Here is a 13,515-nt window from a genome sequence, read left to right on the forward strand (position 1 = left end):
TATGCTTCGAGGACACAAGGAAATGGAGACCCAAAAAGGCTAAAGAACCCAATGGTTTCTTGCCAAGGTGCATCCTCTTGCTGTAGTAGCATAGATGATAGAACCACCACACTTTTTTACATTTCCAACCCCACTGGTCGGCAGCCATCTACAATTTACATGACAGGAAAGAATGAATAAATACTACGGAGAAGCTTTTGTTGCTGCAGGCTGAGGCTGCAGACCAAATGTGCTAGCTTAGCTACTGGACATGAAGGATTCATGCTTCATGAACCGAGCAGAAGAGAGACTACTTGACACTACATGTTACACATTTACAATCTAGGCACACGGAGCGAGATGAGCTTCCATGGTGGTATCACATCCTACTTGAAAAGGAGTAGAGCAGCACAACGAGCCCACCCTGTGAGCGCTGCTCACTCAATGATCTCCACTAGTTACCAGTGACAATGTGGCATTGAGCTTCTCATAAGGGGTTGCTGAACAAAACCAGTTAGGATCTAGTGCTCCGGCTTCGGGGTGCGTGTGACGAATTGCGTTACAGCATCCTGGTTTACATGAAAAATGAACCTCATATCCTTTATCTGCAGTAAACATCGACAGATCAGTAAGGTGAGCGTGAGTATACTTGATGATGAAAACTAATGACATTTTCAGTGAAACATCTTTCAAACAAGCCAACGTGAACTACCAATATGTACTAACCTTTCCAACAATTAATTATTGAAACTCAGCTTATGAATCTATGAATCATCATTATATCTCTGAAGATTATTATGAGTGCTACACCAAATGCTAAAATAAATGTAAAAGGAGCTAAAGGTGAGTACTTACGCTGAAAGGCCCAATAAGATTAACTGTTTAACATCAGTATTTTGGCATGTCTGACGAATAAGGCCAAGATAAAAATGGCAAAGGGAACATTTTTAACTTATTCCATTATATATTTGAAATGTATGTGATTATCTCAAGTAAAATTTTATTTTGATTCCTGAGCATTAGCCATTTCAGTCTGGTCTTTATATATAACAAGCATAACACTAGGCACGTCTCATGATACATCGTGGATCGAGTATACCACCACATGCCAGTCAGCCAGTAAGCGGTGCAAGCTGTGGTACAGTGGTACCCTAAACAAATCATACATGTTCAAATTATTCTAAGCACTAGTACTAAAATTGTGTAGCACATCAAAGTTAAGTATGGAATGGCAATCCTTCTTGCTATCTGGCATAATAAGAATATGAACAGTTCAATAACCGCCCTTTCATAATAACAATTTTCACTAATGGACTCCAGGATCTGGTAACACTTAACAACAAAGCATAGTCAAGATTTTCTTAAATATCTATTTTCCATAGTAATTACATGGATAATGAAGGATTTCAACCATGTTTATCAGTACAACTCATTCCAAGTTCTAGGAACAGCCATACGTCATATATATCACACTGAAAGTTCAAAGAATATAAATGCACATATGCAAATTTTTATAACATATGAACACACTACTATCAAAAGACAGGACCAGAACAATTACTACAGGGATCATTTCTTAATCATGAGGTTACAAATTAATTGTGTAAACAATGAGGTTTGGGTAGTTTACTGCTTTTGGTTCAATCAGTGATAAATGAAGGAAACAGGAAATACCAGTACCTCAATTAACGAATCTGAACTTAAGATGATGCGTTTGCAGCTTGGTACTTCCTTGCTATTAACAAAAATTGAACATTTCCCAATGTTTTTGATATGAAAAGAACCAGCTTCATCCATCTTGATAACCGCCTAATTTTCATAGCACACATGGATTTATATAAACACAAAGGCCCAAAGAAAAAGAGAAAAAGAAGCAGATGTGGTAAAACATAATCCCAGGATAAGTTTTTTTAGGGTACTGCACGAGCAAACAATGGGGGTTAGGATGTAATCAGATAAGCCTACTATTAATTACATGAAAACAGTTGCTAGTTTAAGCAGAACGACATAATCCGATCAAGCACTAGAAAAGTTATGCTGCCTAGTTGTATGTTGTTTAGGACCATTTCCATGATTACAGACCTGTAGTTAACATAAATGACTGGAAAATGTATTTTAAATTAGTCATAACAACTCACTAACCTAAGGCTCAGAATTAGTGATAAATCCTACCTTTCATCATGGATCGACGCTATGTAATTTTCTTGCTTGTACAAAAACCATATAAATGTCCCATATTTTAATGTACCGTGTGGGCCTCCCTCACTGTTTTACAGTAAAAAAACAACTCACTAACCAAAACATTAAAGACACCAGTTTCTAACTGAAAACACAAAATCATGACATTCATGATTAATATATATCTGGAACTGCCCCATAAAAAAAAGCCCTAGATGAACATAAATCATCCACCACTAGATATTTGAACCCCAAATATATCCAATTTGATAAAGTTGACTTCACAATTCGAGCAAACATTATGGCCAGCATGAGAACAACATTAATACATGATCAATGCTTTTTTTACTGTCATCAAGGCTGCATAGACCTAGTAGGCTGGAAATTGGAGTAGGAACAACCATAGGCACTAACAATACATTCACCTTAGAACACACCACAGCAAAGAGCATCCAATCAAAGCGCGCATGAGGAAAATAAGAAAATATAAATTTAACCTCCTCCAATTGTACATGACATATATGTCCTTGCCTTTTGTAACTCAAGTAGTCAAGTCAACTACTATTGGGCATTAGATGCTTTTAATAAGTTGTAGTTTAAGTCTCATAATGTAAACTGGAGGATACGAGCAAATACCTGTCTACGAGATATTTTGTTTGCCCTCCCTTCTTTTCCCAAATCAACATCAACTTTTATGTCTTCTGTCTCTCTTCCAAGAGTCACCTAAATGAACAACAAAAGGAGGCAGTTTGAATGTCAGAAAACGGTACCAATATATTACACTAAATCCCTGATAAACGATAAATGGAAGACACACACCAAAAAAAGGGTAGTGTCTCTATCCTTAAAAGATTGGATTAGAACAACTCAATCAGCATCCAACTGTTATAAGACCAAAAGAAAAACACAGACAAAATGGTATGTCTGGGCATCTATTATGACTTAAAATGTGTATCTCATTATAGTAAACACCAGCTCAGCTGAAAAACATTGATTTAATTTACCTCACTGTCCTTCATATAATATCTCAGGTGCAGTCCATAAATAACTGCGAAGGCACCTTTGGACACAATGGCTCTGTTCATATAAGACCTGGCACTCTGCTCCAGTCGTATCAATGATTTCCTGCTTTCTGGATGCTGAAACCTGGAAACTGATCATGCAAAAACATTGATAAATGCCCATTTGTGGCTTCAAAAACAGGACAAAATGCTTCTTTGGCTGCTCGTTGGCTTATAAGCCACAGACAAATTTGAATTTTAGAACTTAATTTTTGAGTTGATTTGGGGTATTTTTCAGTGTTTTCTAATTTTTAGCTTTCGCTTTTGGAACGCTGAGAGTAGGAGTATAAAAGGCTTGCCCTAAAATTATTTTTTGTTGCCTAGCTACTCCCTCCATCCCAAAATATAAGAAGTTTTAGAGGATCGCACAGCTATTAAGAAAGTAGGTGGAACTAAATGGGGGATGGTTTTGATTGGTTGAGATGAGGAAGTAGGTCGAGAACTTAAATGGCGAACAATTGTGATTAGTTGAAAGGAGGGAGTAGGTGGAGAAGTTGTTATATTTTGGGACAAATTTTGAACGCTGGAAGATGCTATATTTTGGGATGGAGGAGTAGCTTATAAGCCGCAGCAAAAAGAAAGTATTTGCCAAGCAAACACTAAAGTACCAACAAGTTAATGGCAAACTAAATTCAGTAAATCTATCGGCTACATTTACAACCTGGATGTGGATTGCCTTAATAAAACTAACATGTGTCCATGAAGCTAGACATGCATGCGTGCACACGCGCATGCACTATTATCAGAACAATTTTCCTTGTTCCATTATCATACTCCCTCCGTATTTTAATGTATGACGCCATTGACTTTTTAACCAACATTTGACCATTCGTCTTTTTTTTGTGCAAATATGAAAATATTTATGTCATGCTTAAAGATTTTTCGATGATAAATTAAGTCACAATAAAATAAATGATAATTATAGAAATTTTTTGAATAAGACGAATGGTCAAACGTTAATTAAAAAGTCAACAGCGTCATACATTAAAATACGGAGGGAGTACTACTTTAAAAGGCTCTAGTGATGGTGGCAGTGAATCTGCCATTCTGCCACCTCAAGTACTCGCATTGTAAATTTTGCAAATCACTCCTTGAGCTTCTTAACATTAAAAACAATCAAATCAAAATGGATAGCAACATATAAAATTAAAATAAGATGAATATTTCCTATAGCAAACAATGGGTAGCACACTTCATGAAAAATATATTTTATCCATAGCAAAGCACGGGCATTCAGCTATTCTGAATAGAATATATACCCCTTAAGCCTCACAGCCAATCAACATTTCATACTCCATACTCTTATCATGGTCAGTCTCCTTCGAGGCTAACACTAAGCACTACCACTCGACTGTAAATTATTCCAATAAAGTGGTCAATATTTCAGTTTCACACATAGTATTATCGTGATAAGGGCGCTAACAATTGAGCACAGTACTTCCTTCCACAACTCTATCATAATATTAGTACGTTACTCATGCTAAGCTTAAAACACACATCTTTAATATCAAATATTTGCATGTGTTGGTAGAGTCTTATACCAAAAAAATTTTCACACTGATTTGATAAAAGGAGATATTTACCTCCTGGATGCTGCTCAGAGTCCTGAACCCATGGGATTAAATCTTGATCAAGTATCTGCAATGAATAACAAAAAGGGATAAATCAGAAGAACAATCAATTCTTTTAAGTAGCTAAGCTAAGGGACATACCAAAGCTTCTAGATCATAGTAGTTTGGAACATCATTTTCATTGTCAGAGCATTCTTCTACTTGATTTGATACAGGAACAGTTGTAATGGGGTCTTGAAGACCCAAATCTGGCAATTCATGTGGTGGAATGCAGTTCTGTAGAGGAGCCCCATCTCCTAATTCTGGTTGATTATCATGTGAGTTGTAATTCATGTGATCGGGCACTTCAACTGAATTGGGCAAAGGAAAACTCAGTGAGTCATCAAAGTTATTCTGCTGTTCTAAATGGCAAGGTGATCCTTCAGCAAATACAGCAGCACTGATAGAGGGTAAATTTGACGCACATGAGTTTGCATCATTAGTGTCAACGTGACAATGCACGAGTGTACCAGCAGTTGAAGGACCTTCTGATGGTTCAGCTCCTAGTGGGACACAGCCTTTACTAGGTGCTGTTGAACCTTCTTTTTGTTCTGAGGTGGGTGGGCTGAGATTCATTGGTTGTGAAGAAGGTTCAGTATTTGTCATATCTTCCCTCTTTATTAGGGCTTTGTCACTCACATTGGAATGTTCGACATTTGATGCAGGGCTAGTTGCAGGGGAAACCAAACAGGTATTGTGCTCAGAGTTCTGGCCAAAATCAGTAGCAGAGCATTGTAGAGGAGACTCGCCAGGAAAAATAACATCGTCATTGCAAGGAATTTCAGGATCTTCTGTGTTCAACACACATTCAACAAACCGACCAGGATAAGGCACTTCCAATGAAGTAGGAACCGAGATTATCCCAGAAACATCTACATTATGCTTCACATGATCAGGATCTGTCTGATCATAGCAAATGTTGGCCTCATCAGGATGCAACAGATTTTTCACATGATCAGGATCATCTAAATCCTCCTGATTTGTCTCATGTGGAATATTCAAAAAGTTTTCACCATTCAGGAGATCTAAATCTTCACTGTTGCTGAAATAGGGAAAATCCATGAAATCACCTTCTGTTATGGCTGCATGATCTAAACCAGCTGCACAAATCCCACCATCTAAATTTGGTTGCAATGCTAGAGGGTCACTGTTGTCTGTCTTTATTTTCTTATCATCGTCAAGAGTAAATGTGCCTCTTTCGTCAACCTCAGTCCAGATTGAACCAACTGGTGTTTGAGAACCCTCTGGTTGGCCAATCACCTGGAGTGAGCCAGGTTCTTGCATTCTTGAACTGCTGTTCACAGGGAAATGGACATGTTCAACTCCACAGTGATCAGCAATCACTATTGTCTTTGATTCTGTTACTTTGCTGCCACATTGATTGCTAGAGCCCAGATTCTGGAACTGCATGGAACCCTGAAAATCTGTTATACCCTTTAAAGAAACATTGTTCCCTTCATTAGTATCAGGGTCCTTTCGCGTGTATGCATCTTGCTCATATATTTGACTTACATCAGAATAGCCATACGGGACACTATTAGCAATATCTCCACCTTTAACCATGCTATCAGTCTCAGCATGCTTTGCAGGGAAAGAATGTCCATTCATTCCAACAAACATAGTTTGTCCACCATTGTAACTTCCATCCTGTTGCCCAAAGCAGTTCATTGTACTTACCCCTGGTTCTGTATTATGAACCACATGGTGACCTTGTGAATGTTTATCTAGGCCTCCACATACACACTGCCCGCCATTCATTGTACATGAACAAGGGTCAATAAGAAAACCAAGGTCGACAGTACTACATGGTTCATTGCGGACTCTCTTTCTCATCGCATAATATTGATTCTTCACACTATCTATTTTCCGTTTCTGGAATGACAAATCCTTTTGCTTTGCGTTGATAACTTTAGCCTTCAGAGGATTGGAAGTGGAAAGATCATTCTCATACTCAACCATACGAGCAGAAGCTTGTGTTGAGATCTCTGGGTCATATAGCAGAGAATTCCAACGATCCTGTATTTCTTTAAGAGTGAATTTACGGGAGAAACATACGGCTCCTTTTGCCAAGGCCTCCAATGAGGCACCAGTCTACAAGTATCATAACAATCAGTTAGGAAGAGATGGGGAACCATTCACAACATCAGAATTCAGAACGAATATGCAGCTAGACACTTAAAACTTATATGAAGAATGTCTCACAGATAAGGTTTGCCTGACCCTGCAGACTGGAGATTAACTAACTTCAGATCAAATTTTCCTGAACAAATCCCTAGTATTCAACATGACTAACTCAGGATTGGAGTACTAAATATCTCGCATACTTCATAGATAGGCATAATAATGTTAATATGATAAGCCCACTTACTATGATTACAAGGTCAAGTTGCCATGTAAGATAAAACAGTATTCATTGTCTTGAGTTGCAAAGCTAGTTAATCACAGAATTTGGCATGGCACTATATGGAATGTGTTCATATAATTACAGGTACCAACGCATGGGATTAAATAGATTAATCAGGGCAGTCTTGTACAAAAACTATAGATCAATCACACCATGGTAGGTGCATACAAGACCTAAACAATTTGCTTTATTTATTGAAAATAAATTCAAATAAAACGGTCAAAAACTCTTGCAGAGGAATATAACACTCATTATTATTTCCTCCACCACATAGGATCTACCTGCAGACACTGAGTATGCAAATTTCTCCCAAGCAAAATGTCAAGCGACTGGTCTCTGTGTGGGGTCAATAGAAATTGCACCCGGTGGTGTGTGTCCTGCAAACCTGACCCGGTTGCACACGCGCCACATTAAATTCTTGGCTAGATGATAGCAGAGCCACTGAACTGCTATGAAAACAAATCCCTATGCTGCTTCAAGATTTTGATTCCCCAACAAAGCGATTCAGTACAACGGTGTTCAGGACTCCGCACAGGGAATAACCACCCAAATTAGATACGGACTAACAGCTGAGCAATTTCGCAAGGCCGAGGGTTAAAGTGTTAAACCCTGACGACCTGACTATCATGACAAAAAATTTAAAGAAAGAAAAATGGCTCCGTCGACCTCCGCCATAAACAACTTAAGAACGAAGCCCGAACTCTCCAATCGAAGCCTAACCTAAGCGACGCGGCGAGACGAACAGACTTCGAGCCGCCCCGAATTGTAAGGGACCGGGGCGAGAGAGGGGAGGGGGGGATCGTCTACCTCGACGGCGTTCTTGAGGAGGATGTCGTCCTCGACGAGCCAGATCGCCGACGACGTCGCCGCCGCCAAGGCGCCCATGCCCACCACCGCCGCCGCCGCCGCTTCCGATGGGTGAGGGAGCAGGAACCGTGTGGTTTTAGGGTTTAGAGGAGGAAGAAGGAGAGTGAGTGGGTTGGAAAGAGAGGCGAGGAGACCGGATTTTTTTACATTTTAGACCTTTCTGAAAAATTATTTTTCAAATAGATCCCTAAAATACTTATTTCAAGAATTGACCCTTCCCGTTGGGCCGCGAAAAGGGTAACATTCTTAGGATAAGTTTTTTAAAAGGTTTATTTATAAAATAGGTTTTCAAAAGGGACCTAAAAGTAAAAAAAATCCAGACGCCGCGATGGGGTTGGGTTGGGTACTTGGGTTCGGGTGACTCAAGTAGAACTGGGGTTTAATCCGCATCACCAAACACCCCTCCACTTCGTCTCTCTCTCTCGCCCAAGTCCACACTTCGTCTCTCTCTCCCAAGTCCAAGGCCTCGATTCCGTCGTGAGAGCTCACCATGGCGAAGGCGGCGGCGGCGGCGGCGAAGAAGGTGCTCAAGATGGCTGCGGGCTCCGAGGTTTATTATCTCTCCCCGTCTCGGTCTCTCTCACTTATTTTGTTCCTCCTCTTGTGTTTGTGAAGCTGATCACGACCGCCGCCCCCGTCTCGGTCTCTTCTCACTTATTCTGTTCCTCCTCTTGTGTTTGTGAAGGTGATCGCGACAGCCGGGAAGAGGAGGGGTTCCGAGGTGCACGCGTGGCGCCGGATCTCGCGTTGCATGTCTCGATCCGTCTTCCCCATCTCGGTTTCTCTCACTTTACGAGTTTCTCTTGTTTGTGCAGCTGTTCTGCCCTTCTCCGCCTTTGAACTTTGCCATGTTCCACCGCTTCCTTCTTCCTGGATCCACGAGGGTGAGAACCTAATATGAAATCATTTGATTGTTTGGTCACATTGTCACAATATCGCCGAAAACCTCATCCATGTTTGTTGTCTGTTGTTTGGAGTCTGCTCATCTCATGTGAATCAGGTCCCAACTTATTTATTGTGCATGATCTGTAAACCTTCTCCCCAAAATCTATTGAAAGTGATCGTTTATTGTGCATGATCTGTAAACCTTCTCCCCAAAATCTGTTGAAAGTGATCGTCAATAGCTTTTTGACTTGTCTTGCTGTGTCTTGCCATGTGTATACTAATACTGTCTCCCATTGTGCTTTATGTGGTTCTTCCTAGGCCTGGCTGTAGCTCTTGTGTGGAAAATCTATGTGTTTGCGTCCCCTGTTTGAGCCATGAAATTCTTGTTGATTGCTTTTTCATTGCCCTGGGCACTGCTACTAGTACTAGGGTCCTGGCTTTTAAATATTTCCTGTATATATACCTTTTCTTCAGGACTCAGCAATCTTGTTTGTTGTGCAAGGCCTAGCTAGCCTCTATATGAACCGAAGCTTGTAGTTGGCCAAATTGTGTTGTGCTTCAAATTCTCAGGGCCTTTGCAGTGCTGTTGAGCATCTTGTTTACTGGATGATCAGTTTGTACAGCCTTGTTCCATGCTTCCTGTATTACTTGCTTGAAACCATTTACCTTGATCCAGAAATGAAATTTGGCTTCCTTTTTGGCTCCTCTCTCATAGATTAGGTTGAAATCCCCCAAAATCGTCAATGTGTTGGTGGTGGTGGTTTTAGGGATTTCAACTCATCCAGTAAATCTGGTTTTTCACTGTCTTGTGAGGTTTGAAAGAATAGTTGTCTGTATTCATGACATTGCACTGTTATGTTTTTTTTTTTTTTGCAGTACTATCACTCTCTCATGAAGGAAAAGACCATATGTATTAATCCGCATAAGCTTCTGCTGATGACTATGGTAACACATTATTGCTTTTGAACTAGCTGGGGGTGCCGCAACTTGTCCTTTTGTCTCCTCTTCTCCTAATGTTAACTCTTTCTAACTGCTGTGTTTTTAGGTCGAAGACACTATTACCAAGAAGGTTGCCGGAAACATATGCTCTAGTCTCAGCAATGCTAGGGTAATTATCTCTTCTTTCTCTGCCTCTTCAAGCTGAGGGCCGTGCATCCCGCATGCATCTAAAATGCTTTTATTTTCTACCGTGGTAGGCGATTGGGGCTGGAATCTGTAGTTTCTCTACGTCTGCGCCAAGGGGATATCGAAGGGCCTTCTTTACAAACTCCTTCGAGGACATGGGGATTCTCAAGGTAAAAGAAAAGCTCTACATGCTTTATTTTTCCACAAAGGTCTGTTTATGCGCATTAATGTTCTGTTAAATGCAGGATATGGCTTTGGTTCTCCATGCAGCTTTCAAAGGCTGGAAGACGAAGTTCCAGGACATCCCACCTATGTAAGTCCGCAACTCTTTCCCCCTTCTTCCTTTTGAACTTTAGTCGTAGATAGTTCATGTGACTGGATTTTTTGGAACAGGAAAAAGTATGTTATGCTCCTAGGACTTGCTTGCTTGACTCTCCACCTTGCTCTTCATTACAAGATGAAGAAGATGGAGACTAACCTCAAGCAGGATATGATCAAGTTTCGTGCTGAAGTAAAGCTGGAGATTGAAGCAGCAGCCAACGCGATGCAGAAGGAGATCGCCTCAGAGCTTGCTAAGTCTGCTCAATTTAGGGCAGATTCAGTGGTTGCATTCCAGAAATGCAAGGCTCGTCCTGATGTGTGGTCGGAGTATTACTGCCTAACATTGCTGGAGGCCCTCATGAGGTCCAGAATCGATGGCAAATAGGTACGGGCGGTAAGAAGTCCATATTATTCTGTTAAATATGGTGATTTTGTTTATGAGTCCATTGCAACAGCTACTATGGAAGTACTAGATAGGATGGGAAAAAGTAGTTCCTTGTCTTTTTATGCCACCATTTTGTTGGTTAATAGCTTAATATACATGCATTCGATTTAATATGATTGAAGCTCTATAGCCATTCTATTTCAAATAGATCTTCATACTGGTAGATCATTGTGTTAAACTTTTGTTCTGGTTCTTAATTTTCTTGCTGGAGTGCTTATTGAAGCTTGATCTTACTCTTCTCCGCAGACTCTGGATTATCACTCGAACTGAGAAAACGATGATCGTCACTCGGAGCAGATTGTCTGGTCACTTGGTGCCTTGGTGGTTGTCAAATCTCGTTGTTTGGTTAGTTTCTATGACAGTTTGTGTGTGGTCATAAAGGGATTTAGATCGATGGGGTACACGATCTGCATGTAAGGAAGGATTTTTACGAGTGGCTATACTCATCAATTTTCCCAGCTCAATTCATCTTCTTATTCAGTACATCCGTATACTTTTGCTATTTGCATCTACTGCTGCTGCATTTATATTTGTCAAAAACGATATTTCAGCTGCTTTTTTTTTCTTCAATATGTCGACAATGAGTTTTTTTTCCCCTCTTTCGAACTTAATTAGAATGTACTCCCTCGGTTTCATACCATGTGTCACTTTAATTTTTTCTTTCAGTTAAACTTTTTTTAAGTTCGAAAATGTTGAAAATGTTGCTATATGTTTCTCTAAATTTGGTTAAAACTTAAAACTTAAAATTTAGAGAAACATATAGCAACATTTTCAATACGAAACAAACATACTATCAAAATATATTCAATATTATATTTAATAAAACTAATTTGGTATTGTAGATGTTGCTAAATTTTTTTATAAATTTAGTCAAATCTAAATAATTTTGACTAGGAACAAAAGTCAAAAAGACTTTTATAATATGATATGGAGGGAGTATATGATTTTCTATTAGATCTGCAGTCGGAGTATATAGGTGCGCCAATTTACAGGGATTAAACATTTAAACCTACAAATAATTACTGTTTTGATCTTTTTTTTCTCAAAGATTAATTTTCATTGATGTCAGTTGTGTGAGTCATTCGGACGCACATAGAAGTGATCAACGGATCTCATATATTCCAAGCACATAAAAGTCTCCCGTAGAATATATTTATTTATTACAGCTCAAGTAACAAACCGTTGACGACACGGACGAGATCTCTGTGTAGATTATGGTGTGCTTACTAGCCTTATCTTTTTGGCTTGTACTAACACGTATAAGCCAAAATTTAAATTTTTAACTTTAAATTTAGAGTTAATATTGGAGTTTTCATCATACACACACATGAACATATATATATATATATATATATATATATATATATATATATATATATATATATATATATATATATATATATATATATATATATATATATATATATATATATAGAGAGAGAGAGAGAGAGTGAGAGAAAATGAATCTGGGAGTAAGTACACCTGCTCCCATCTACCGTCCATCCATTCAACCAGCGATCTACCCGATCGAACCTCCCCCTAACGGGTATAGCTGCACTGGCCCGTTAATATTTTGAATAAGATTTAATCCATAATTATTCAGGGATAATTTAACTAACCATCGCCGATTTTTTTCTCACTAAAGTGACACATATCTCTCGCGATACAGACGCGGCGGCGTGCGGCCATGGCGCGATCCATCGGCGATTCGGCCGCAACGCCGGCACGATCCATCGGCGATTCGGCCACGACGCGAGGCGCGGTGGCTACTGGCAATCCGGCGACGACGGCGTGGTGGTTCATCGGCCGATCGTCCTCCTCATTGTTGGTACCAATCCTTGAAGTTTGACTGCTAGATATATATTCTGATTCCAGATATTCTGATTCATGATCGCTTCTAAATCTCTGCTATCCTTTCCCCCTTTTGCAGTGAGCCAGGCGTACAAGAACCGTATCAATCATGGCAGAGGTTTCCGGGCTTCCGGCCGTAACCTGGAGGCAAACCGTCCAACGATGGCAGCTGCTCACACGGATCCTCGATCGACGATGGTGTCTAGTCAATGAATCACGGCCGCAACGCCCGGTAGAAACGCGTACTGCACCATGTCCTATGGTTATTTGATTTCAGGTTCAGAGCTAATATCGATCTGCCAAAAATCAGAGGCGACACCTAAGGCATTTGTTCCAACCTCCCAGAGAACTGAATAGATTCTGAATTTTTTAGCAATATATATATCTACCTCTTATTTCTTTTTTCTTTATTTTTCGATCGACTAGTTGATTTTGAATCATGTGAGCATGAGCTCATATATACCTCTTGTTTTTTGTATTTGTAGATGAATTTTGTATCATACTTCTAAATTTTTCTCGTGAAAAAGCATATAATACTGCACACATGAAAAGCTATATATGGTTTATCTAAGTAATAGTGGTACATACTACTAAATCTAAGAAATAGTGTATATACTTATTTAAGCAGTATATGCATCATATATATACTGAAGAAAAAAAGAGTAGTATATGCAGATACTGAGCAAACAAGAAAGCAGTATTATCTCCTTTAGCGATGAGATGCAGTATATAGTGACCGAACAAAAGTATAGCAGCATATACTGACCAAATTAAGAAAACACTAGTATA

General features: G+C 39.5%; 2 protein-coding genes and 1 long non-coding RNA gene across 8 annotated transcripts; 2 read left to right on the forward strand and 1 right to left on the reverse strand.

Annotated features, from left to right (window-relative positions):
* Window positions 1-23: 23 nt before the first annotated feature.
* LOC4334454 (uncharacterized) lies at window positions 24-8,184 on the reverse strand. 5 transcript variants are annotated; one of them, XR_001544781.3, is made up of 8 exons: window positions 8,040-8,184; window positions 4,931-6,919; window positions 4,802-4,856; window positions 3,162-3,310; window positions 2,794-2,880; window positions 2,152-2,244; window positions 1,660-1,788; window positions 24-584 (listed from the first exon to the last, which is right to left on the reverse strand). XR_001544781.3 is itself a non-coding variant. In NM_001418835.1 (7 exons), the coding sequence occupies exons 1-7, from the start codon at window positions 8,115-8,117 to the stop codon at window positions 501-503; spliced, it is 2,571 nt and encodes an 856-aa protein (NP_001405764.1). In that variant the 5' UTR covers window positions 8,118-8,180; the 3' UTR covers window positions 27-500. The 5 variants fall into 5 exon arrangements, 2 of the variants coding, with proteins under 2 accessions (NP_001405764.1, NP_001405765.1); XR_010739784.1 differs by having other exon boundaries at window positions 1,660-1,897; XR_010739783.1 differs by lacking the exon at window positions 2,152-2,244 and having other exon boundaries at window positions 1,660-1,897.
* A 326-nt stretch (window positions 8,185-8,510) lies between these two features.
* Window positions 8,511-11,360, forward strand: LOC4334455 (uncharacterized). Its single transcript, XM_015773586.3, has 9 exons — window positions 8,511-8,649; window positions 8,785-8,820; window positions 8,915-8,983; window positions 9,861-9,929; window positions 10,030-10,092; window positions 10,181-10,279; window positions 10,355-10,422; window positions 10,503-10,815; window positions 11,122-11,360. The coding sequence occupies exons 1-8, from the start codon at window positions 8,590-8,592 to the stop codon at window positions 10,813-10,815; spliced, it is 777 nt and encodes a 258-aa protein (XP_015629072.1). The 5' UTR covers window positions 8,511-8,589; the 3' UTR covers window positions 11,122-11,360.
* A 659-nt stretch (window positions 11,361-12,019) lies between these two features.
* Window positions 12,020-13,281, forward strand: LOC112938226 (uncharacterized). Of its 2 annotated transcripts, none has more exons than XR_003241283.2 (2): window positions 12,020-12,699; window positions 12,806-13,281. It is a non-coding gene; the product is annotated as an uncharacterized lncRNA (long non-coding RNA). The 2 variants fall into 2 exon arrangements; XR_010739980.1 differs by having other exon boundaries at window positions 12,513-12,703.
* The last annotated feature ends 234 nt before the right edge of the window (window positions 13,282-13,515 follow it).

Source organism: Oryza sativa, chromosome 3 (genome assembly GCF_034140825.1).
Source record: "Oryza sativa Japonica Group chromosome 3, ASM3414082v1".
Taxonomy (NCBI): Eukaryota; Viridiplantae; Streptophyta; class Magnoliopsida; order Poales; family Poaceae; genus Oryza; species Oryza sativa.